This window comes from Heterodontus francisci, chromosome 16 (assembly GCF_036365525.1).
Source record: "Heterodontus francisci isolate sHetFra1 chromosome 16, sHetFra1.hap1, whole genome shotgun sequence".
NCBI classification, from domain to species: Eukaryota; Metazoa; Chordata; class Chondrichthyes; order Heterodontiformes; family Heterodontidae; genus Heterodontus; species Heterodontus francisci.
In genome coordinates this window covers 27285167-27309106 of record NC_090386.1, presented here as the reverse complement: position 1 = coordinate 27309106, position 23940 = coordinate 27285167, and the positions used below count along the sequence as shown (strand labels likewise).

At 42.5% G+C, this 23940-nt stretch overlaps 1 protein-coding gene across 1 annotated transcript in view; it reads right to left on the bottom strand.

Moving 5' to 3' along the window:
- Positions 1-23940, bottom strand: part of LOC137378249 (piezo-type mechanosensitive ion channel component 2-like) — a 220801-nt gene that overhangs the window by 47984 nt on the left and 148877 nt on the right. The window contains exons 36-42 of the mRNA XM_068048474.1: positions 22306-22380; positions 20835-20972; positions 20578-20744; positions 19226-19413; positions 18100-18246; positions 14506-14676; positions 3089-3355 (exon numbers count right to left, since the gene is read on the bottom strand). Of these exons, the coding sequence (XP_067904575.1) occupies positions 3089-3355; positions 14506-14676; positions 18100-18246; positions 19226-19413; positions 20578-20744; positions 20835-20972; positions 22306-22380 (1153 nt within the window). The remainder of the gene's footprint in view (positions 1-3088; positions 3356-14505; positions 14677-18099; positions 18247-19225; positions 19414-20577; positions 20745-20834; positions 20973-22305; positions 22381-23940) is intronic.

The following is a 23940-nucleotide window of genomic DNA, read 5'->3' as shown; positions in this document are numbered from 1 at the left end:
CAAGGTTCAGGCGATAATAGATTCTCCTGTACCCAAGACAAAGAAAGAAGTGTTACGATTTTTGGGTATGTGTGGGTTCTACAGGCAATTTGTCCCTAACTTCAGCACAGTAGTCACCCAATTGATGAATCTGTTAAAGAAGAATGTGAAGTTTAAATGGTCAGAATCATGCCAAACAGTATTTGAGAAGTTAAAGGCCATTTTAATATAATACCAGTTCAAAGTGGATATTGACGCCAGTGATCTAGGGGTAGGAGTGGTACTGCTCCAAAGTGATGATGCTGGTACGGAACGGCTTGTTAGCTACCTCTCTAGAAAGCTCAATAGATATGAAACAAAGCACTTAACTATCAAAAAAGAAGCTTTAAGTCTTGTACTGGCTTTACAACATTTTCAGGTATATGTAGCCAATAGTCAGGGAGAAATATTGATTTATAAAGATCACAATATACTTGTATTTCTGGAAAAGTTCAGAACAAAGAACCTCAGGTTGTTTCGCTGGAGTTTAATGTTACAACCATCTACACTAAAAATTGTACATGTTGCAGGCAAAAGCAATGTAATTGCTGATGTTCTGTCCAGGGTTTAAGAAAGGGCAGAAGAGTGAAAGAAAGTTTTGAAATATGATCGTTTTACCATGACCAAATCCTATTAATCCTAATTTTGTTATTGGTTAAGTCTAATTACTCTGTAAATATGATGTGTAATTGTAACATAGGAAAATGTTACCTGTACAGTTTATAAGAAGCTATTTGTTAAAATTGTTTGATGTTAAGAATTTATTGTATTTTTTGAACTGTTGTAAAGAAAACCTTACTACAGTAAGGCCTTCTTTTTCCCAAGATGTTGGGTGGAGGTAGGGAGGGGGGAAGTGTGAAGGAGTCTTCATGTGTAGACTGAGTTCTACATAGCTTGTTATTGATTTTTTTTTTGAGATAGTTCCTGATTTGAAATTAAAACTAAAAGCTCCCAGGTTAGACAAATAAACAGTCCTGTGACTTGTGTGATGCTGAAAATAGAGACATGTTGTCAAAGCTTTTTGTCTTGCACTCATCAGGACAATGCACAAGAATACCAACGTAAGGGAAAGCAACAACTCTATACTGTTTGAGAGGAGAGTGCTGATCGGTTGGCAAGTGAACTCTGATTGGTTGAGGCGTTGCCATGCAGAATGCACCAGTTTATGGTGATTGACTGTTAACTGTGAAGCTTTCTTTGAAACTTAAACCAGGCAGCTTGACTCTGATTGGTCAAGGCATTGTCCTGAGGAATGAACAAGTGAAAGAATGGCTATCACTTATTTTGTTTAGCTGAAACAGGTGCAATGTGTGTACATGTTCTTTCTGTTTGCAAAGAACAGGGCCCTGTGTATTAATATATGTAGCTTCCAGTATGCATAAATGTGCCACACTGCGAACCCTACTGACAATCTTAAATTGGTTATCACCATAATTCTTAGCACACTGAGGATTATTTAGCAAATGTTGTCCAATCGAGGAATCACATCTAATGTTGGACACTGTGTTTTGAGTTTTGCAAGCACGGGCTGGTTGGGTATGGTCTGTACCTTGCCCATTGCGAACAGTGGAAGGATACGATCCGCTAGTCTTTGGGACGTACGGCCTATATACCTAGCATCACACTGGCATTGAAATTCATAAATCACATTACCCATTTGTTTGATAGGCGGGACGTCTTTTTGGCTTGACGGCAGCATCCTGTTAGTGGCGAACACTACACGTGTTGCTACTGCATAGTAGCAGCGTGAAACAGTTAGCTTTACCTGTTGCACAAATTTTTGGGATACATTACCTTTCCAGGGTAATTTGAGGTAGACTGGACACTTTTCAGAGCTGAAAATGACTGCCATAAGCCCTTTCGTAGGTTTGCACAATATACAGTGAGAGATGATCTGATCAGGATAGCCATTGTCATGCAGGATGCCTTTGATTCGCCCTATTTCAACATCGAGCTTGCATGGTGAGCAAATGGCTTGGACCCTATTTATGAGGTTGCCAATAAGGCCAATCTTATAGCGTGTGGAACTGTAAGAATCCCAACGCGTGTATTGACCAGTGAAGATAGGCTTGCGATAGACCGTGGTAGAGAACCCCTTAGCAGATTTCTCAACCAGTATGTCAAGGAATTTGAGTGCAGGATGGAGCCCATTAAGACATGTAAGGAAATTATTGTATGCAGTTGCAGATTCAAATATAGCAAATGTATCATCTACATATCGGAAATATGCAAGAGGGAGGACGTTAGGTGTCATTCTGTCATTCCCTCAAAGAACCCAACAAAGATGTTTGTCAGAGCTGGGCCTCGAGGGGATGCCATGGCAACATAATCTATTTGGGCATACATGTGGTCGTTAAAACTGAACTCAACTGCGCAAGTTGCCGAGATCATTAGTTCAATGAATACTGATTCACACAATGGTGGCAGGTCTAGATCACCATGATATGGTGCTGCAGTGCAAATATCTATGGCTTCCTTAAGTGGTACATTGGTGAATAGGCTAGCAATGTCAAATGAGCACATGGACACAGCATTGCTATCGATATGCAAATTCTGTACGGTCTTCACAAATGTGAAGGAATCCTTCACCGTGTATGTGGAGAATTTGCTCAAAACAGGTTTCACGCTGCAACTATGCAGTAGTAATACGTGTGTGCAATGCATGTGCAGAGACTGACAAGAATAATGAACTGCTAATGCATGAGAACAGTTGTGTGCATAATGAGTAACTTGGGAAACTCACAGTGTAAATGATAATGCATGCAATCTTTTTGTTTGTATGAAACGGGGGATGTTTGGGATAGAAATACAACACTGTACTAATGTGCCTTCTGGCTTGCTATAGCGTGACCTCTACTTTGAGGCACTCACAGGCAGCCATCACAAGGCCAGTTCAATAAAGACACAGTACAAGCAAGACTGTTGTCCTGTGAGCTCATAATACCTATAACCCCTCACCTGCATGGGACCAATTGTCCCCTTCCCTTAAACCTACTTGCCGAGAATCCCCATGTGAAACGCCAGGAAAGATCACCTTATAATTGATAGCAACAGGAAAGATTCATCTCACTTGTTGAGGAGTAGATCACTTGTTGTTAGGAGACGACTCTCACAGGTAAGAGGACTGTCTGTCTTTGGCATCCGCTCATCAGATTCCACATGTACATTCTCCTCTGAGAGGCTGAGACCATTGTAGCTGTCTGATACTCTATTGTAGGAAGATGGGTGGTAAGATGGTGAAGTTACAATATCTTCAGCAACCTCTTCATCTTTCTCTTCCTCTATGGTTTCTGTTGTTCCCTGCCGTGAACTTGACATGGAAGACTGGATCGATGCACTAGAAAAGGGAACATGTTTTACAAAATTCAGTGGACAGCCTATTCCATTAAAGCAACAATCAAACCCTGCAGCGAGGAGAAAGGAAAGGTACTAAAACAACTAAAAAGAAGGCCATTGATTTTAATAAGAGCAAAATACTGCGGATGCTGGAACTCTGAAATGAGAACAAAAAGTGCCGGAAATACTCAGCACGTCTGGCAGCACCTGTGGAGAGAGAAACAGAGCTAACATTTCAGGTCTGTGACCCTTAATCAGGATTGGCAAAAGTTAGAAATGTAACAGCCTTTGAACAAGTGAAAGGGGGGCGGGGGGAAGAAGAACAAGAAGGAAGGACTGTGATAGAATGGAGGGGGGAGAGATTAAATGACAGATGTCATGGAACAGAATGCACATAGAGTGCTAAATAGTTGTAGTAAAAGACAAAGCATGAGTGCAAACAGAGTGCTAATGGCAGAATAATGAACAGCTCTGTATGAAAGCAAAATCATGAGAAACAAGTTTAAGGCTAGCACATGGTCAAAATAATAAAAATTATATAAAAAATAAATAATAATTTTAAAATATATAAAAATAATGAGGCTCATGATCTAAAATTATTGAACTCAATATTGAGTCCAGAAGGCTGTAGAGTGCCGAATCGGAAGATATGCTGTTCTTTGAGCTTGCGTTGAGCTTCAGTGGAACGCTGCAACAGGCTGAGGACAGAAATGTGGCCATGAGAGCAGGATGGTGAGTTGAAATGGCAAGCAACCAGAAGTTCAGATTTATGCTTGTAGACCGAGTGGAGGTGTTCTGCAAAGGGGTCACCCTTGTTTTTAGCTGTGTCTCAGTGGCAGCACTCCTGCCTGAGGTTGTGGGTTCAAGTCCCACTCCAGAGACTTGAGCGAATAATCCAGGCTGACATGTCCAGTGCAATACTGGGGGGAATGCCATCTTTTGGAAGAGATGTTAAACCAATTGACACTAATCTGCCATCCTAGGTGCAGATAAAAGATCCCATGTATTATTCAAAGAACAAGGGGGTTCTACTGGGTGAGGCCTAAATTTATCCTTCAAGTCACATCTAATATAGATTATCTGGTCATATATCACATTACTGTTTGTGGGAGCTTGCTGTGCATAATTTGGCTGCTGCATTTCCTACCTTAGAACCTAGAGTACATTTTGAAAGTACTTAATTGGTTGTAAAGTGCTTTGGAGGTCCTGAGGTAGTTAAAGGCATGATAAAAATGCACCTTGTTTCTCATTTCTTTCTAGAGATTTCTTTCTAGCAAAGGATATGAACCAGAAACTGAAGTGGAATGATAAAGAGGGAGCTGGAAGTCTAAAGATTAAAAGTGGTGCGATAATTTGTAGATGAACTGGACCCAATCCTGTCGACCTTGCAAAGCCCTCCTTACTAACATCTGGGGGCTTGTGCCAAAGTTAGGGGAGCTGTCCCACAGACTAGTCAAGCAACAGCCTAACATAGTCATACTCACGGAATCATACCTTACAGACAACATCCCAGACACCACCATCACCATCCATGGGTATGTCCTGTCCCAACGGCAGGACAGACCCAGCAGAGGTGGTGGCACAGTGGTATACAGTCGGGAGGGAGTTTCCCTGGGAGTCCTCAACATTGACTCCAGGTCCCATGAAGTCTCATGGCATCAGATCAAACATGGGCAAGGAAACCTCCTGCTGATTACCACTTACCGCACCCCCCCCCCCGCCCCTCAGCTGATGACTCAGTACTCCTCCATGTTGAACATCACTTGGAGGAAGCACTGAGTGTGGCAAGGACTCAGAATGTACTCTGGGTGGGGGACTTCAATGTCCATCACCAAGAGTGGCTCAGTAGCACCACTACTGACTGAGCTGGTTGAGTCCAAAAGGACATAGCTGCTAGACTGGGCAGGTGGTGAGGGAACCAACATGAGGGAATAACTTACTTGATCTCATCCTCAACAACTGCTTGCTGCAGATGCAGCTGTCCATGACAGTATTGGTAGGAGTGACCACCACACTGTCCTCGTGGGGACAAAGTCCCATCTTCACATTGAGGATACCCTCCACTATTAGCACTACCACCGTGCTAAATGGGATAGATTTCGAACAGATCTAGCAATGCAAAACTGGACATCCATGAGGCACTGTGGGCCATCAGCAGCAGCAGAACTGTACTCAACCACAATCTGTAACCTCATGGCCCGGCATATCCCCCACTCTACCATTACCATCAAGCCGGGGATCAATCCTGGTTCAATGAAGAGTGCAGCAGGGCATACCAGGAGCAGCAGCAGGCATATCTCAAAATGAGGTGTCAACCTGGTGAAGCTACAACCTAGGACTACTTGCATGCCCAACAGCATAAGCAGCATGCAATAGACAAAGCTAAGCGATCCCACAACCAATGGATCTGATCTAAGCTCTGCTGTCCTGCGACATTCAATCATTAATGGTGGCGGACAACTAAACAACTAACCAGAGGACGTGGCTCCGCAAATATCTTCATTTTCAATGATGGGGGAGCCTAGCACATCAGTGCAAGAGACAAGGCAGAAGCATTTGCAACAATCTTCAGCCAGAAATGCTGAGTGGATGATCCATCTTGGCCTCCTCGTGAAGTCGTCAGCATCACAGATGCCAGTTTTCAGCCAATTCGATTCACTCTGCATAATATCAAGAAACAACTGTTTCCAGGCACTGGATATTACAAAGGCTTTGGGCCCTGGCAATAGTACTGAAGACCTGTGCTCCAGAACTTGCCGTGCCTCTAGCCAAGCTGTTCCAGTACAGCTACAACACTGGCATCTACCCGGCAAAGTGGAAAATTGCCCAGGTATGTCCTGTACACAAAAAGCAGGACAAATCAAACCCGGAATTACCATCCCATCAGTCTACTCTCAATCATCGGTGAAGTGATGGAAGGTATCATTGACAGCGCTATCAAGCTACACTTGCTCAGCAATAACCTGCTCAGTGACGCTCAGTGTGGGTTCCGCCAGGGCCACTCAGCTCCTGACCTCATTACAGCCTTGGTTCAAATATGGACAAAAGAGCTGAATTGTTCTTGACATCAAGGCAGCATTCGATCGAGTATGGCATCAAGGAGCCCTAGAAAAACTGGAGTCAATGGGAATCAGGGGGAAAACACTCCACTGGTTGGAGTCATACCTAGAGCAAAGGAAGATGGTTTTGGTTGTTGGAGGTCAATAATCTCAGCTCCAGGACATCACTGCAGGAGTTCCTCAGGGTAAAGCTGGGTTACCCGACGCGAACCCGACCAAACCCGACTACATGTGTCAGGTTCAGGTCGGGTCGGGTCTGTATTCTGCATCCAGCATTCGGGCTGGGGTCGGGTCGGGCTGGACTCTACTGTTGTGTTTTGTATTGTTTTCATTTTAATCTATGATTTTTTTCTGTTCCGATAATATGTTTGTTATTTTAAGGTCGGGTCGGGCATGAAAAAAAACTGAACGACTTGGGCCTGGGTTGGGTTGGTTTCGGGCTGACTGTTATCAGGTCAGGCCCGGGTCGGGTTTTAATTTTATACCTGAGCCAGGCTTTGCCTCAGGGTAGTGTCCTGGGCCCAACCATCTTCAGTTGCTTCATCAATGACCTTCCTTCAATCATAAGGTCAGAAGTGGGGATGTTCACTGATGATTGCACAATGTTCAGCACCATTCGCGACTCCTCAGATACTGAAGCAGTCCGTGTAGAAATGCAACAAGACCTGGACAATATCCAGGCTTGGGCTGATAAGTGGCAAGTAACATTCACGCTATTCAAGTGTCAGGCAATGACCATCTCCAACAAGAGAGAATCTAACCATCTCTCCTTGAATTCAACAGCATTACCATCGCTGAATCCCCCACTATCAACATCCTAGGGGCTACCATTGACCAGAAACTGAACTGGAGTATCCATATAAATACCGTGGCTACAAGAACAGGTCAGAGGCTAGAAATCCTGTGGTGAGTAACCCAAGTCCTGACTTCCCAAAACTTGTCCACCATCTACAAGGCACAAGTCAGGAGTGTGATAGAATACTCTCCACTTGCCTGCATGGGTGCAGCTCCAACAACACTCAAGAAGCTCGGCACCATCCAGGACAAAACAGCCCACTTGATTGTTTGTGGATGGGGTGCCATTCACTCCCTCCACCACCAACGCACAGTGGCAGCAGTGTGTACCATCTACGAGATGCACTGCAGCAACGCAGCAAAGCTACTCAGGCAGCACCTTCTAAACCCGCAACCTCTACCACCTAGAAGGACAAGTGCAGCAGATGCATGGGAACACCACCACCTGCAAGTTCCCCTCCAAGCCGCACATCATCCTGACTTGGAACTATATCGCCATTCCTTCGCTGTCACTGGGTCAAAATCCTGGAACTCCCTTCCTAATTGCACTGTGGGTGTACCTACCTCACATGGACTGCAGTACTTCAAGAAGGTAGCTCACCACCACCTTCTCAAGGGCAATTACGGGTGGGCAATAAATGCTGGTTTGGCCAGCGACACCCACATCCCATGAAACAAATAAAAAGAAATAGAATTATTTAATAATTATTCTCAGAAGTGTTCACTCGAACATTATGAAGCTCAGGGGTGATTTTTCTCTTGGTCCTAAAACAGCACAACATATTGGGATGGGGCTTGTACTCACTCTGAACTTTCACCCCTGACCCTGGCTGCTTTCCCAAGGTCAAGCTCGGTAAAATGATTCCTGGTTGCATTCCTATCTGTGTCAGGAAACCCACCTCAGGAGGGGTTTGTGGGTGGCCAAGGGGGTGGGATTGGTAAGAGAGAAAGATCACTGGGAAAAGAGGGGAAATTATTGGAGAGGGGGACTTGTGAGATCATTTTACCCTCATTGCTGGACTACGCCAGGATGTCACAGAGTCCTGCTGGGAGCATTCTAGAATCTAGGGAATTTTGGAAAATCAGAACCAGTCAATCCACTATCTCTGCAGCTACCTCTTTAGAGCTGTAGGATGTAGACCATCAGGTGCAGGAGATGTGTCAGCTTTTAGTCCCATTAGTTCTCTAATACTTTTTCTCTACGGACATTAATTACTTAAAGTTCCTCTTCAACAAGACAGAATTTAATCATCTCCACTTGACATTCAACAGCATTACCCAGAAACTGAACTGGAGCAGCCACATAAATACTGTAGCTACAAGAGCAGGTCAGAGGCTGGGAATTCTACAGTAGGTAACCCACCTCCCAATTCCCCAAAGCCTGTCCACCATCTACAAGGCATGAGTCAGGAGTGTGATGGAATACTCTCCATTTGCCTGGATTGGTGCCACTCCAACAACACTCAAGAAGCTCAACACCATCCAGGACAAAGCAGCCCACTTGATTGGCACCACTTCCGCAAACATTCACTCTCTCCACCACCGACACACAGTGGCAGCAGTGTGTACCATCTACAAGATGCACTGCAGCAACTCACTAAGGATCCTTTAACTGCACCTCCAAACTCAGCTAGAAGGGCAAGGGCAGCAGATGCATGGGAACATCACCATCTGCACGTCTCCCTCCAAACCCCACATCATCCTGATTTGGAAATATATCCACCTTCACTGTCCCTATATCAAATTCCTGGAACTCCCTTCCTAACAGCACTGTGGGTGGACCAACAAGAGAGAATCAGATTGACTGCAGCAGTTCAAGAAGACAGCTCACCACCAGCTTCTCAAGGACAATTAGGGATGGGCAACAAATGCTGGCCTTGCCAGTGACACCCACATCCCATGACACAAATTTAAAAAACTCATTAGTGGTTCTCCACCATTTTTGGTATGTGTTTTGTGTCTTCTACTGTAAAGACAGATACAAAATATTTGTTTAACGTCTCTTCCATTTCCTTATTCCCTGTTATAACTTCTCTTGTCTCAGCCTCTAAGGGACCAACACTTACTTTTGCTACCCTCTTCTTACTGTTACAAGGTTTTGTTTTTATGTTAAAAACTTAGAATTCTGTGTGTTTTAAAAAATGAAAAAAGGATGTTCAGTGGACATTTAAGATACCTGGAAATAGTTGACATTTTTGCAATGCTTTGAAAGGAAATTCATGACAAAAGTTGTACTTTATGGGTGCTTTGAAAGGAAGTTGAACTTGTACAAGGACAGGAAAGCAGGCAATTTCATGGAAACCACAGGAGTTTGACTCTCCTCAGAGCAATTTTTTTGAATGACAAGGGAGACTCTCTGTCTGGACATGTGACCACGTTCAGGAAGGTTTTTTTTCACTTTGGACTCTTCTAAAAACCCAGTGAGTTGGACAAAGAGCAGGCATTTGAAATCTTTGCTTTGACCTGCCTAGAGCAAGAGAGGAAGATCCAGAAAAGTGTTACTTCTCTCTGTAAAGGAATCCTACATCTCTTGAGAAGAAACCCTGTATTTGAAAGATGGCAGATTCCTGTTGCCTCCTGTTTCTGAAGAATCTCTGCGTCCAGTGTGGTTCCTGATGCCTCCTGTGTTCTAAAAAATCCTGAAATCTGAGGAATTCTTCTACTGCTCTAATACTGCTGACCTAAGCAGACCTATTGCTACACCCCTGATAGAAGACCTATGTGACGCCTGCTGCAGTTAAATTGCCATCACAGACTGTTTATCAACCTCGCCTGGAGAGACTTTGAGTGGCATCTGACTATTCGACTCTGGCACATACCGAAAACATCTTACCAGAATGTGACAAACCCAATCAATTTTTTTTATTCCCAAGAAAATGCTGTAAACCAAAAATATTTTTCCCCGGTTAACCATTTAAAAAAATTTATGTGTGTGCGCATGAGGGTTAAGGAACTAAGGGGCTTTTCATATATATATATATATATATATATATATATATATATATAGTAGTTAAGATTTATTATTTCTTTTCTAATAAATAGTCAATGTTGTTGATTAAAGAAACCTGGTTTGGTGTGCTTTATTCTGGGGGAAAATACAGTGTTTAATTTGCCTATTCTTTGGTAGGTGGGAAACTTTCTTGTTATGCTGTGACTAGTGGAGTAATGAGACTGAATTAACAGTGCATTACTCCCGCCTTGGTCATATTACATATTTGGAGAAGCTCTTACAATCTGTTTTTATATTCCTGGGTAGTTTACTCTCATTCTATCTTTTTCCCTTTTTATCAACTTTTTGGTCTTCCTTGCTGGTTTCTAAAAAAACCTCCCAATCCTATGGCTTACAACCATGCTCTCACAACATTATAAGCTTCTTCTTTTAATCTAATACTATATTTACCTTTTGCAGTAAGCCATGGATGGATCACTTTTAACGTGGAGTTTTTGTTTCTCAATGGAACGTATTATCATTGAGAATTTTGAATTATTTCTATGTAAAACGTATTTGTCCCTCGGAAGTCATACCCCATTGAGTTGCAATGTTGTCATGTTTTATACCATTCTAAAATACAGAGGTAGAATCATAGTCATTTACTGCACAGAAAGAGGCCATTTGGCCCATCGAGTCCATGCCGGCTCTCCGTAGAGTAATCCAGTCAGTCCACTTCCCTGCTCGGTCCACATAGTCCTGCAAGTGCCCATCCAATTTCCTTTTGGATTAACTGGGGCCTATTCAGAGCTTTATAAAAGGTTCAGCATAACTTCCCTGCTTTTGTACTTAATGCCTCTACTTATAAAGCCCAAGATCCCATATGTTTTACTAATCACTCTCTCAATATATCCTACCACCTTCAAAGATCGATGCACATGCATCCTCCAGGTCCCTCTGTTCCTGCACACTCTTTAGAACTAGCCACTAGTCTATATTGCCTCACCCTATCCCTTCTGCCAAAATGCATCACCTCACACTTGTCTGTATTAAATTCCATCTGTTACTTGCCTGCCAATTCTGCTAGCCTATCTATGTCTTGTTGCAGTCGATTTGTATCATCCTCCAGTTTTGGTACCATCTGCAAATTTTGAAATTTTACACTGTATTCCAAGAACTAAGTCATTTACAGATAGCAAAAAAAGCAGTGGTCCCAGCACTGATCCGCACTAAGCCTCAGTTTTGTTAAGCAGCCATTTATGTGATAGTTTATCAAAAGCTTTTTAAAATTCCAATAGATAAACAACCACCGCATTCCCTTCATCAACCTTCTCTGTTACTTCATCAAAAAATTCAATTCAAGCATCATCTGCCCTTTACAAATCCATGCTGGCTCTCCTTAATTAACTCAAAACTCTCCAAGTGCCTGGCGATTTTCTCCATGATTATTGTTTCTAAAACTTTACCCACCACTGATGTTAAACTAGAAATGCTGGAAATACTCAGCAGGTCTGGCAGTATCTGTGGAGAGAGAAGCAGAGTTAGCATTTTGGGTCAGTGACCCTTCTTCGGAACTGACCCGAAACGTTAACTCTGCTTCTCTCTCCACAGATGCTGCCAGACCTGCTGAGTATTTCCAGCATTTCTTGTCTTTATCTCAGATTTCCAGCATCTGCAGTATTTTGCTTTTATTATACTGATGCGTATTATACTGAGACGGGGCTAAAGTGTGGCGAGTCGAAGAGACTTAGTAGTTGACAGGAAAAAAGACAGAGGCGCAAGGGGAGAGCCAACTGTGTAACAGTCCGGACAAACAAATTTTTCTGCAGCACCTGTGGAAGAGCCTGTCACTCTAGAATTGGCCTTTATAGCCACTCCAGGCGCTGCTCCACACAACACTGACCACCTCCAGGTGCTTACCCATTGTCTCTTGAGATAAGGAGGCCACAGATAAGATAAGATAATACTGATGTTAAACTAACTGGCTCTAGTTGCTAGTATTAATGATAGGGCAATTATGTTGTTAAAGATACACAGGTGAAGGGCATTAGCGTGGATATAAAGTGATCCTGCTGGCCATGAGGAGATAGACAGGAGGCAGAGATATGTAATGCTACACATTCTGTGAATAAACCGACTATAAAGAAAAGGATCAGTATCTAGTTTCATTCTTCACCACTTGGCTTTGATCCATTTAACAGCTAGGACTGTCCTTATACCCTTTCCTGGATAAGGATGTCACATTTTCCACTGTCCAATCCTCTGGCACCTCCCCAGTATCTAGGGAAGATTGGAAGATTATGGCAAGTCCATCCACTACCTCCATTTCCACTTCTTTAAGCAACCTGGGATGCAAGCCATCTGGACCAGGTGACTTATCTACTCTAAGCATAGCCAGCCTTTCCAGTACCTCCCCCCTCAGTTTTTACCCTATCCATTGCCTCTACTCTCTTTGCTTCTACCAATATTTTTTCAGATTCCTCTTCCTTAGTATCACCAATACAAAGTACTCATTAAGTATTCTTACCTTGCCTTGCACCTCAAAGCATCTATTACCCTCTTTATCCCTAATAGGCCCCAGTCTACCTCTTACTACCTGCTTACTGTTTATATACCAGTAGAAGATTTTTGGGTTTCCTTTTATGTTAACTGCCATTCTATTCTCTCTTTGCCAGTCTTATTTTCCTTTTCACTCCCTTCTCAAATTATTGTATTTGGTTCTCACTTGAAAAATTCACCTGACATGCATCATGCATCCTTTTTTTTTTGTTTCATCATAATCTCTATCTCCTTCATCATCCAAGGAGCCCTGTTTTTCATTCCCTTACCTTTCAGCCCTGTTGGAATATACCTAGCCTGTACCTGAAGCACCTCTTTCTTAAAGATAACCCATTGTTCCATTACGGCTTTTCACGTCAGTCCTTGGAACCATTTTACCCTGGCTAGATCCCTTCTTATCACATTGAAATTAACCCTCTACCAATCTAGACATTCCACCTTATTTTGTTCCTTGCTTTTCTGCATTATGAGTCTAAACCTTATGATATGATCACTCTTACCCAAGGTCCACTTGGCCCAACCTCATTTCCCAGCACAAGATCCAGCAATGCCTCCTTTCTAGTTGGGCCAAGAACATACTGAGCAAGGAAGTTCTCCTGAACACATTTCAGAAATTCCCCTCCCACCTTTCTTTTAACTCTAAAATTATCCCAATTGATATTTGGGTAATTAAGCTTCAGTATCACCACTCCATAGTTCTTGCACATCTCTGATTTCCCTTCAGATTTGCTCCTTTCTCTCTCACTTATTGGAGGGCTATAGAATATCCCTAGTAGTGTGATCATACCTTTTTTGCTTCTCAAATGGATTCTGTCCTTTCCCCTCAAGGACATTCCCTCTTTTCGACACTACAATGTCTTCCCTAATCAGTACTGTCACCCCACCTCCCTTTTTTCCTTCTCTATCTTCTCTGAAAACATTATATCCTTGTATATGAAGCGCCCAGTCTTAGTCACCACACTTTGTGCATTTATATACATGCATTGTAATCCTATCTTTGCATTCCTCATAGTCCTTCTCAGTCTGCTCCTATCTAATATGGAACTGATCCCTTCTCTAGTACTGTCCAACACTCTCACATTATGCACCTTATTCCTCTTTACTACCCATTTCCCTGTCAATTTAGTTTAAACCATCTTTAACAACACTAGTGAATCTCCCCACGAGGACATTGGTCCCAGTCCTGTTGAGGTACAAATCAGGATTCACGAGATCTAGAATGTCTCATATATATAATGCTCCTGTCTAGAATGGGCATCAATGTACTGATATGCATCACTATTACTTTAGAATAGCACCAATGAATTGGTATGAACAGGAATTTTCCACCCAGTTTAATAACGTATTGTGTTAGAAAATTACAAAGAAGGTGGCACAGTGGCGCAGTGGTTAGCACCGCAGCCTCACAGCTCCGGTGACCCAGGTTTGGTTCTGGGTACTGCCTGTGCGGCGTTTGCAAGTTCTCCCTGTGACCGCGTGGGTTTCTGCCGGGTGCTCTGGTTTCCTCCCACAGCCAAAGACTTGCAGGTTGATAGGTAAATTGGCCATTGTAAATGGCCCCTAGTGTAGGTAGGTGGTAGGAGAATTGAGGGAAGGTGGGGATGTGGTAGGGAATATGGGATTAGTGTTGATGGTTGGCGCAGACTCAGCGGGCCGAAGGGCATGTTTCAGTGCTGTATCACTCTATGACTCATCAAGACACAGAATAAAATCAGGTGCACCAGTAACTGGTCTGCCACTATCCACAGCCCTAAAGCTAACAAGCCAAGAGAGCTCAGTCAGTTTTGACAAGAGCACTGTACATTTTACCTTGAAAGCTCACTGTCCAGTGAGGAGGGTATGTCAATGTTGAGCACCTTCTGCAGTCTCCACCTAATGCGATTACTGGGCTTTGGGACCACAGAGTCAGGCTCCTCAACATCATCTGCACAGTCAATTGTTATTGGTCTGGAATACACTATGGTGACTTCAGTGTTACAACTGCGGAAACACAAAGGGAAAGCCTATTGATCAAAAAAACAACAGCAACATCTTCCTATTGGTAACTGATAAGAACATCTATTATGCAAGACAGTGCTGTTATTGTCACCCTGGGTGCTTTAGCAAAGCTAAAGCCCCATAACGGGTTGCCGCGGGTATCCAGAGTTGCATCAACTCTACAGTATCTGACAGTAAATATGGAAGCTGATGTCTTATGAAATCTCATCTGTACCTTTCAGATACAGAGGAACATAGGAAGAGGAGTAGGCCATTTAGCCCCATGAGGGTGTTCTGCTATTCAATGAGATTATGGCTGATCTACAAATTAACTCCAATACAAAAATCTGTCAAATAAAAGCAAAACACTGCGGATGCTGGAAATCTGAAATAAAAACAAGAAATGCTGGAAATACTCAGCAGGTCTGGCAGCATCTGTGGAGAGAGAAGCAGAGTTAACGTTTCAGGTCAGTGACCCTTCTTCAGAACCTATCAATCTATCAATCTCAGATTTAAAATTAACAATTTACCTAGCATCTATTGACATTTGCGGAAGAGAGTTCCAGTCTTCTACCACTCTTGGCACATAGAAGTGTTTCCTAATTTCAGTGGAAATAATTTCTCTCTATCTATCCTATCTGTTCCCCTTAACATTTTGAAAACTTTGATCAAATCATCCCTTAACCTTCTAAATTTCAGGGAATACAACCTGTTTGTGTAATCTCTCCTCATAATGTAACCTTTGGCATCCAGATATCATTCTGATAAATCTACACTGTACTCCCTCCAAGGCTAATTTATTCTTCCTAAGGTGTGGTGCCCTGAACTGCTCACAGTACTCCAGGTAAGGTCTAAGTAGGGCTTTGTATAACTTTGGATAACTTCTATCCCTTTGTATTCTAGTCCTCCAGATATAAAAGCCAGCATTTCATTAGCTTTTTTGATTATTTTTGCACTTGTTAATGACATTTTAATGATCTAGGCACCTGGACCCCCTAAGTCTCTTTCGACCACTACTGTTTCTTGCTTTTCACCATTTAGGAAGTACTCTGTTTTATCCATTTTAGGTCGAAAGTGGATGATCGCACATTTGCCTACACTGAAATACATTTGCCACAGTTTTGTTCATTTACTTAATCTACCAATAACTCTTGGCAATGTTACATTTCCATCTACACTTCTTACAATGCCACCTATCTTGGCTTTTCATCCCATCATCTAAGTCATTAAGAAAAGGAGTGAATAGTTGAAGCCCTAACACAGTCACCACTAGTCATATCCTGCCAATTCGGGCACCTGCCCATTATCCCTACTGTCTGTCTCCTGCCACCCAGCCGGTCTCCTACCCAGATCAATAATTTGCCTTCCATTCTATGGGCTTCAACTTTAATTAACAGTCTCTTCTGAGGGAATTAATCAAATGCCTTCTGGAAGTCCATATAAGTAACATCCCCTGTCCACTATTTTAGTAATGTCTACAAAAAATTCAATGAGGTTCATCAGGCATGATCTACTCCTTACAAATCTATCCTGGCTCTTTCTGATCAGCTGAACATTTTCAAGGTGTTCAGTCACTCTATCCTTAACTTGAGCAATTTCTTGACAAAGAATGTTAGGCTAACTGGTCTATAATTGAAATAAAAGCAAAATACTGCAGATGTTGGAAATCTGAAATAAAAACAAAAAGTGCTGGAAATACTCAGCAGGTCTGGCAGCATTGTGGAGAGTGAAGCAGAGTTAACATTTCAGGTCTATGACCTTTCATCAGAACCGGGTTAGAAATGTAACAGGTTTTAAGCAAATAAAGCAGGGGTGGAGAAAAGAGAACAAAGGGGAAGGTGTTGATAGGACAGAGGGTCAGAGAAATTAATTGACAAGGAGGTCATGGGGTAAAGGCAAAGTGTGTGCTAATGGTGTGGTGAAAGACAAAGCATTAGTGCAGAGAGGGTGTTAAATGACAGAATAATGAATAGCCCTAGCCAAAAGCACAAACATGAAAAAGACAGTGGTCAGGCACATGCTAAAAAAAAATTAATTATGAAACAAACTTCCTTTTTCCTCAACCGAGGATTCCTCCCCACTGTGGTTGACAGGCCCCTCAACTGTGTCAGGCCCATTTCCTGCACCTCGACCCTCACTCCTTCCCCTCCCTCCCAGAACCATGACATGGTTCCCCTTGTCCTCACTTACCACCCCACCAGCCTCCACATCCAAAGGATCATCCTCTGCCATTTCTGCTACCTCCAGCGTGATGCTACCACCAAAGGCATCTTCCCCTCCCCTGTCAGCATTCTGAAGGGATCGTTCCCTTTGCGACACCCTGGTCCACTCCTCCATTACCCCCGACACCTCGTTCCCTTCCCATGGCACCTTCCCCTGCAATCACAGGAGGTGTAATACCTGCTCTTTTACCTCCTCTCTCCATACGATCCAAGGCCCCAAACACTCCTTTCAGGTGAAGCAGCAATTTACTTGTACTTTTTTCAATTTAGCATACTTTATTGGCTGCTCACAATGCGGTCTCCTCTACATCACTGGGGAGACTAAACGCAGATTGGGTGATCGCTTTGCGGAACACCTCCGCTCAGTCCAAAATGACCCCGAGCTTCCTGTCACTTGCCATTTCAACATGCCCTCCCCACCACCAGCCCCCTCCCCCCCTCCACTCCCATGCCCACATCTCTGTCCTGGGCTTGCTGCAGTGTTCCAGTGAACATCAACGCAAGCTTGAGGAACAGCACCTCATTTACCAATTAGGCACGCTACAGCCTGCCGGACTGAACATTGAGTTCAACAATTTCAGAGCATGACTGACCTTTTTTTATTTTTATTTAATTTTAGTTTGTTTCATCATTCATTTTTTCTTTTTACCATGTGCCTGCCCACTGTTTTCTTCATGTTTGTGCTTTTGGCTAGGGCTGTTCACTATTCTGTCATTTAACACCCCGTCTACACTAATGCTTTGTCTTTCACCATACTATTAGCACACTCTTTGCATTTTCCCCATGATCTCCTTGTCAGTTAATCTCTCTGACCAGCTGTCCTATCAACACCTTCCCTTTTGTCCTCTTTTCCCCTCACCCCCACTTTATTTGCTTAAAACCTATTACATTTCTAACCCAGTTCTGATAAAAGGTCACAGACCTGAAATGTTAACTCTGCTTTGCTCTCCACAGATGCTGCCAGACCTGCTGAGTATTTCCAGCACTTTTTGTTTTTATTATGGTCTATAATTCCTTTGTTTCCCTCTGTCATCGTGCTTAAATAATGGAGTGACATGAGCAGTTTTCCAATCCAAATGGTTCCCAAATCGAGAGAACCTTGGAAGATAGAAGGCTGGAATCTCAGAGGGCCCATGGGTTAAAAATAGAAGCTGTGTGTTTGAAGATTGATTTGAACACACAAGATCTGAGCAGGCTTGCATACAAGGAGTTGATGGTCTGGGAATCAGATCTCCTCCCACTGATGTTGACATTCACCCAGCTCAACTGGTTCATGACACCTGCTAATTGTTGACTACCAGCAAAAGAAATTCTTATAACTTTAATGTAGTAAAATATCCATGGTGCCTCACTGGAAAATGATCAGACAAAACAAAGAAACCCAACCAAAGGAAGGGACTATAGGACAGGTGACCAAATGTTTGGTCAGAGATGGGTTTTAAGGAGTCCATTAAAGGAGGAAAGAGAGGTAGAGAGGAGGAGGGGTTTAGGGAGGAATTCCAGAGATTAGGCCTAGACACCTGAGAGCACGGCCATCAATGGTGGGGTGAAGGAAGTTGAGAATGCACACAAGACCAGAATTGGGGATACACATAGCTGTCTGTGGGTTGTAGGTCTGAAGGAACTAACAGATATAGGGATGGGAGAAGCCATGGAGGGATTTGAACATGAGGGAGAATTTTAAGTTTGGGGCTTTGGTGGACCCCAACCCATTGCAGTTCAGTGAGCTCAGAGGTGACGGGTGGACTTGGTATGAGTTAGGACACAGAATTTTGGATGAATATATTGTGGGTAGCCCAACAAAAACTTGCACTAACAGCTGAAAAAAAACAATCATGTTAGATATTCACATCAAATGAATTGGCGAGGACTAGCTCCACGCAGCCAGACATACGTCTGGCCATTCACAGACTGACTTTGCCAGGAGAAAATCTCGCATCGGCATCTTAGAGACACAGCTGATGCTATTTTCTAACATTGGAGTACTATGTAATACCTTATAAAATAGTCAGAAACTCCCATGTTTACAATTATAATGCCACAATTACCCACATTAAACACCTCTTCTATATGATGCGTTGTGTAGTTGCCTTCAATTGGCTGATCATTTCAGATTGCAATCAGCTCCCACAGTTGGACAGAATGGACAGGCTGTCCATACAAAGGTCAATGTAGCGTGCTTTAATGTTGCACCATCAGTTTGTTCAGTAAATACAACAATCATATTTAATATAGCGACTTAAGGCAGATCGGCAATTCTACAGCGATCTGCTGTCACCCAGAAGTCCAACACTGAACGATGTGTATTTTTGCCAAATTAAATGCATTACCTGGACACACTGCTGTCTCTAGACAATATAGAATCAGTATTGGCCAACTTTTGGAAGCCCGATGCTGTAGCTCTCTCTCCTTCCATTGCCCCATCTCTCACCAAAACTTCATCAGAGTTGCAGGAAGCTTGACTTTTCAATTTAGCATTGTAAAAACGATGGATGGCGTCCTGATTTGAAAGCTTTCCCTAAGTGAAAAGGAGACGTCTGATTACACAGTATAGACAAAATACGTTCTGTTTTATTGACAGTCCAATGTTTCAGATTATACACTAGCTCCTTCACCTCATTACTTCAAGACCTTTCTTAAAACCCACTCGTTTGTTCAAGCTTTTGGCCATCCCTCATAATATCTCATGCCTGTAGAATGCAGTACACAGACATGACAACTGCATGTTTAATCCATTCTTGGATTATAGGCATTACTGGCAAGGTCAGCTATTATTTCCCACCCTCAATAGTCCTGCTTGATATGACTGAGTGGCTTGCTAAGTGACTTCAGAGGGGGTGTTAAGAGTCTGCCATGCAGGTGTGGGAAGAGAAAGAAAGAAAAAGGAAAAGATAAAAAAAGAAAGAAAAGAGCAAACTTGCATTTATATAGTGCCTTTTATGTCCAACATCCAACAGTGCTTGACAACTGATGAAGTATTTTTGAAGTGTAATGATGGTTGCAATGTTGGATAAACCAGACTGAGTAAAGAAGGCAACTTTTCTTCTCTAAGGGACATGAGTGAACCAGCCGGGTTTTTCAGACAATCCAACAGTTTCATCGTCACTTATAGTGAAATCAGCTTTTTATGTCCAGATTTTTAATAAACTGAATTCAAATTCCCAAACTATCATGGTGGGATTTGAAATTTGTGTTCTCTGGATTACTAGTCCAGTAACATAACCATTATACTACTGCACCCAAACAACTTTAAATACATTGGGCAGATTCTTGCTACAGTGTTGGGCAGATGTTTATCAAAGCAAAATGGGATGTGATTGGTGATACAAATTTGGAGAACAATATTGTCTCTGTATTTTTTAAGTGTGACTCAATGGCTGCTAATAATTACCAGCTGGGTAGTTACAATTCAATGACACCAATAATTAAGGGCTAGATTGCTTTAGATGTTCCTGGTTGCGGAAGTGCAGTGATCTCTTGGATTGATTTCTTCCTCAAACAAATATCAAGTGTTCGCCCTTCTCAACATTTGAGCCAAAATGCAGATTGGATCACAATGACAAAACAGTAGACCATCCTGTCCTGGAGGCAGGTATTACTGAATTGACATCCAACAAGCTTTAATCTAAGAAGATTCACTGGTATTAAGATAGATGTGTTAAAAGTGAATGAAACTGAACACCTGTTTTAATTCTCTTCTTAAAATGGACCTCTCAAACATCAGCACGGTGGAGATTTCAATGTAATCTTTGGAGATGGAGTTAAGCAGCTCAATCAGCCCATCAAGCAATGCTTGGATAAACATCCAGGTAAAGGTCAGGATGTTGACTCCTCGCTTGATGAAATTATCTATACAGAAAGAAAAGAGACACTAACTTGTGAGAAAGGAGGAAAGCTCAGTAGCAGAGAAGAGGCATTTTAGGTCTGTGGGAGATTCACAATGCCCCTTCAAAGCTGTGATATATATTAATAACCTAGATTTGGGGAAGAAGGACATAATTTCAAAGTTTGCAGATGACACAAAACTTGAAGTGTGAACAGTGAAGAGGATAGTAACAGACTTCAGGAGGACAAAGACTGGTGAAATAATCAGACACATGGCAGATGAAATTTAATGCAGAAAAGTGTGAAGTGATGCATTTTGGTAGGAAGAATGGGAAGAGGGTGCGCAATAAACTAAATGATATACTTTTAAAGGAGTGTAGTGGTACTGCACATACACAAATCTTTGAAGTTGGTAGTATAAATTGATAAGGCTGTTATAAAAGAATGAGTTCCTTAGTTTTATAAATAGAAACAGAGTGCAAAAACAAGAATGTTATGCTAAACCTTTATAAAACACTGGTTAGGCCCCAGCTGGTCTTCTGTGTCCAATTCTGGGAACCATACTTTAGGAAGGAGATTTACTAGAATGGTACCATGGATGAGGGACATCACTTATGCTGAGGGACCTGGGAAGCTGGGATTGTTCACAATACAAGCCCAATATTCAATTGATTAAAAAGCTTCGTCTTCCATTTTGGGATTCTGGGACCAATTATTTTTATGCAAAGCCATCACTGGGTGTTGTAATGAGATTGTTACAGTTTCCAAATTGAAGAAATTGTTTTGCAATGTGACAGAACCTCTAATACTTTGTCATTTTCCAACATGGCTTCCCTAGTTCCCAAGTTATGCAATGCAGATAGGTGGCACCAATTACAGGGAATGTAACTCTGAGATGTTGGATTACAATGGCAACGAACATATTATAACAACTCATGTGAAGCTTTATGAAAACTGAAAGTGGTTAATTAATTGATCACCAATTCAGACAAAACTAGTGACAATAAAGCTCTCCAAGTTATTTCTGCAGAATATCTTCAGTGTCCACATACAGATAGAAGAGGGGCATTCTTTCTTTCATTTAGGAATGGCAACTGGACTTTGATCCCAACATTTTTTTTAAGAGTTGATACACCCCCTTCTAGTTGTAAATCATTATACTGATGCCCATCCTCTAATAATTCTTCCAATGAATTCATTTTACACATTGATAATCCAGCATGTTGCTGGAAAACAAGCCCATTTCATGCACAGGCAGTGCCACCTTCTACAGTCAATAATTAACACTCCCTTTACTCACTTCCTGTGTTGAACATACACTGCTGTTTTCTGCTGTTGCCTGTCCATTGCTAATCCATTTACAAGTGCCAGGAGTGAGTGTGCCCATTGTAGCATTGTTGTCCCGTTAAACGGGTTGTCTTTCGAACATTACACGTGTACCAGTGTTAGTGTCACTTACAATATTTACAATTTCCACTTATTGATAAATGTTTGCTCTATTTGTTTTGGGTTTTACGATATTTTAATAAGAAATATGTTTGTGAAGCTATGTGTCATGTGAAATTGACAATTGGGTGTGACTGACCCGGATCCTCGGGACCACCTTCCTGCACACTCGAGGCATCCAATTCATCTTCACTGGAGTCAGCTCTGCTTAAGTCTGAAATTCAGAAATACAGTGACATTTTTTTAATCCTTCTTGGGATGTGGGCATCGCTGGCAAGGGCAGTATTTATTGCCCATCCCTAATTGCCCTTGAGAAGGTGGTGGTGAGCCGCCTTCTTGAACCACTGCAGTCCATGTGTTGTAGGTAGGCCAACAGTGCTGTTAGGAAGGGAGTTCCAGGATTTTGACCCAGCAACAGACCCAGCAATATGTTTCCAAGTCAGGATGGTGTGTGGCTTGGAGGGGAACGTGCAGGTGGTGGTGTTCCCATGCGTCTGATGCCCTTTTCTTTCTAGGTGGTAGAGGTCACGGGTTTGGAAGGTGCAGTTGAAGGAGCCTTGGCGTGTTGCTACCATGTATCTTGTAGATGGTACACACTGCTGCCACTGTGCACTGGTGGTGGAGGGAGTGAATGTTTAAGGTGGTGGATGGGCTGCCGATCAATCGGGATGCTTTGTCTTCTGATGTTGTTCTCAGGGCTACTATGGATGTCAATTCCCTGGATTAGGATATGTAATAAATCAGCCAGGGATCATGTTCCCAATCACTATTCAGCAAGCCTGGCTGGAAAGTGCATTATGTAGATGATAGGTGAGGAAAGGATTAGGTTTCGTGGTGAAGCATTCCATGTCAAATAGTCTGCAGCACTCATCACCAGTCCAGGCTGACACATGAAGATTACCCACTTGTGCAAGGTAAGAACAGTCAGAGCCTCCAGGATAGAAAAGGAGAGGTAAAAAGAGTTGGATTGAAATGAATGAGTGAGCAGCTGTGTTGTGCAGACTGGAAGAGATAAGAATGAACATCTATAGTATGAACTGTGTGCTCCTGAGGCATGTGTTGTAGTCGGCAGGGGAGAGTGCTAAGGGGAATGAATTGTGCTGTAATGTAGACACAAGACTCTGCACTAGGCCATGCAATGACAAATATAGGGAGGCAGTATTGTAATGTAAATGAGGGAGGTATCAGAATGTAAATGAATAGCCAGTACTGTAATAGAAATGAAAATTTATTACCTTAATGTAAATAAGGGGTGGAGTTGTGGTGTAAATGAGGGTGTAAGAAATGGGTTAATAAGACTGTCCTGAAGTCTGCTAACATTGTACTGCTATTGATGTCTCTTTACATTGTGGTGATAATGACCTTTAGCTTTTGCCTGTAAAGTGAGGACGTATGAGCCAATTTAGACACAATGACAACTGAACTGTTAATATTCATCTTAAAGCAAGGAACAGTTTAGACCAGGGTTGTCCAACATATGGCCCATGGGCCAGGATCCGGCCCGCCAAAGATTTCCATCCAGCCCACAAATGTATTTCAGATATGAGAAATTTTTCAATATTTTCTTCTTTCAGACCGGCTTTTTAAAACATTGCGCTGGCAGTTTCACAGCTGACAGGTGCTGACATTGGGAACAGTGGTTTCCCAACTTTGGACAAATTCAGGGCTTTCCAGTGGCTTCTGACTTTTTTTGAAAAGCCCGCAGGAAAACCCCAAATCTGTCCGAAGTTGGGAAAGTGCTGTTCCCAATGTCAGCACCTGTCAGCTGTGAAAT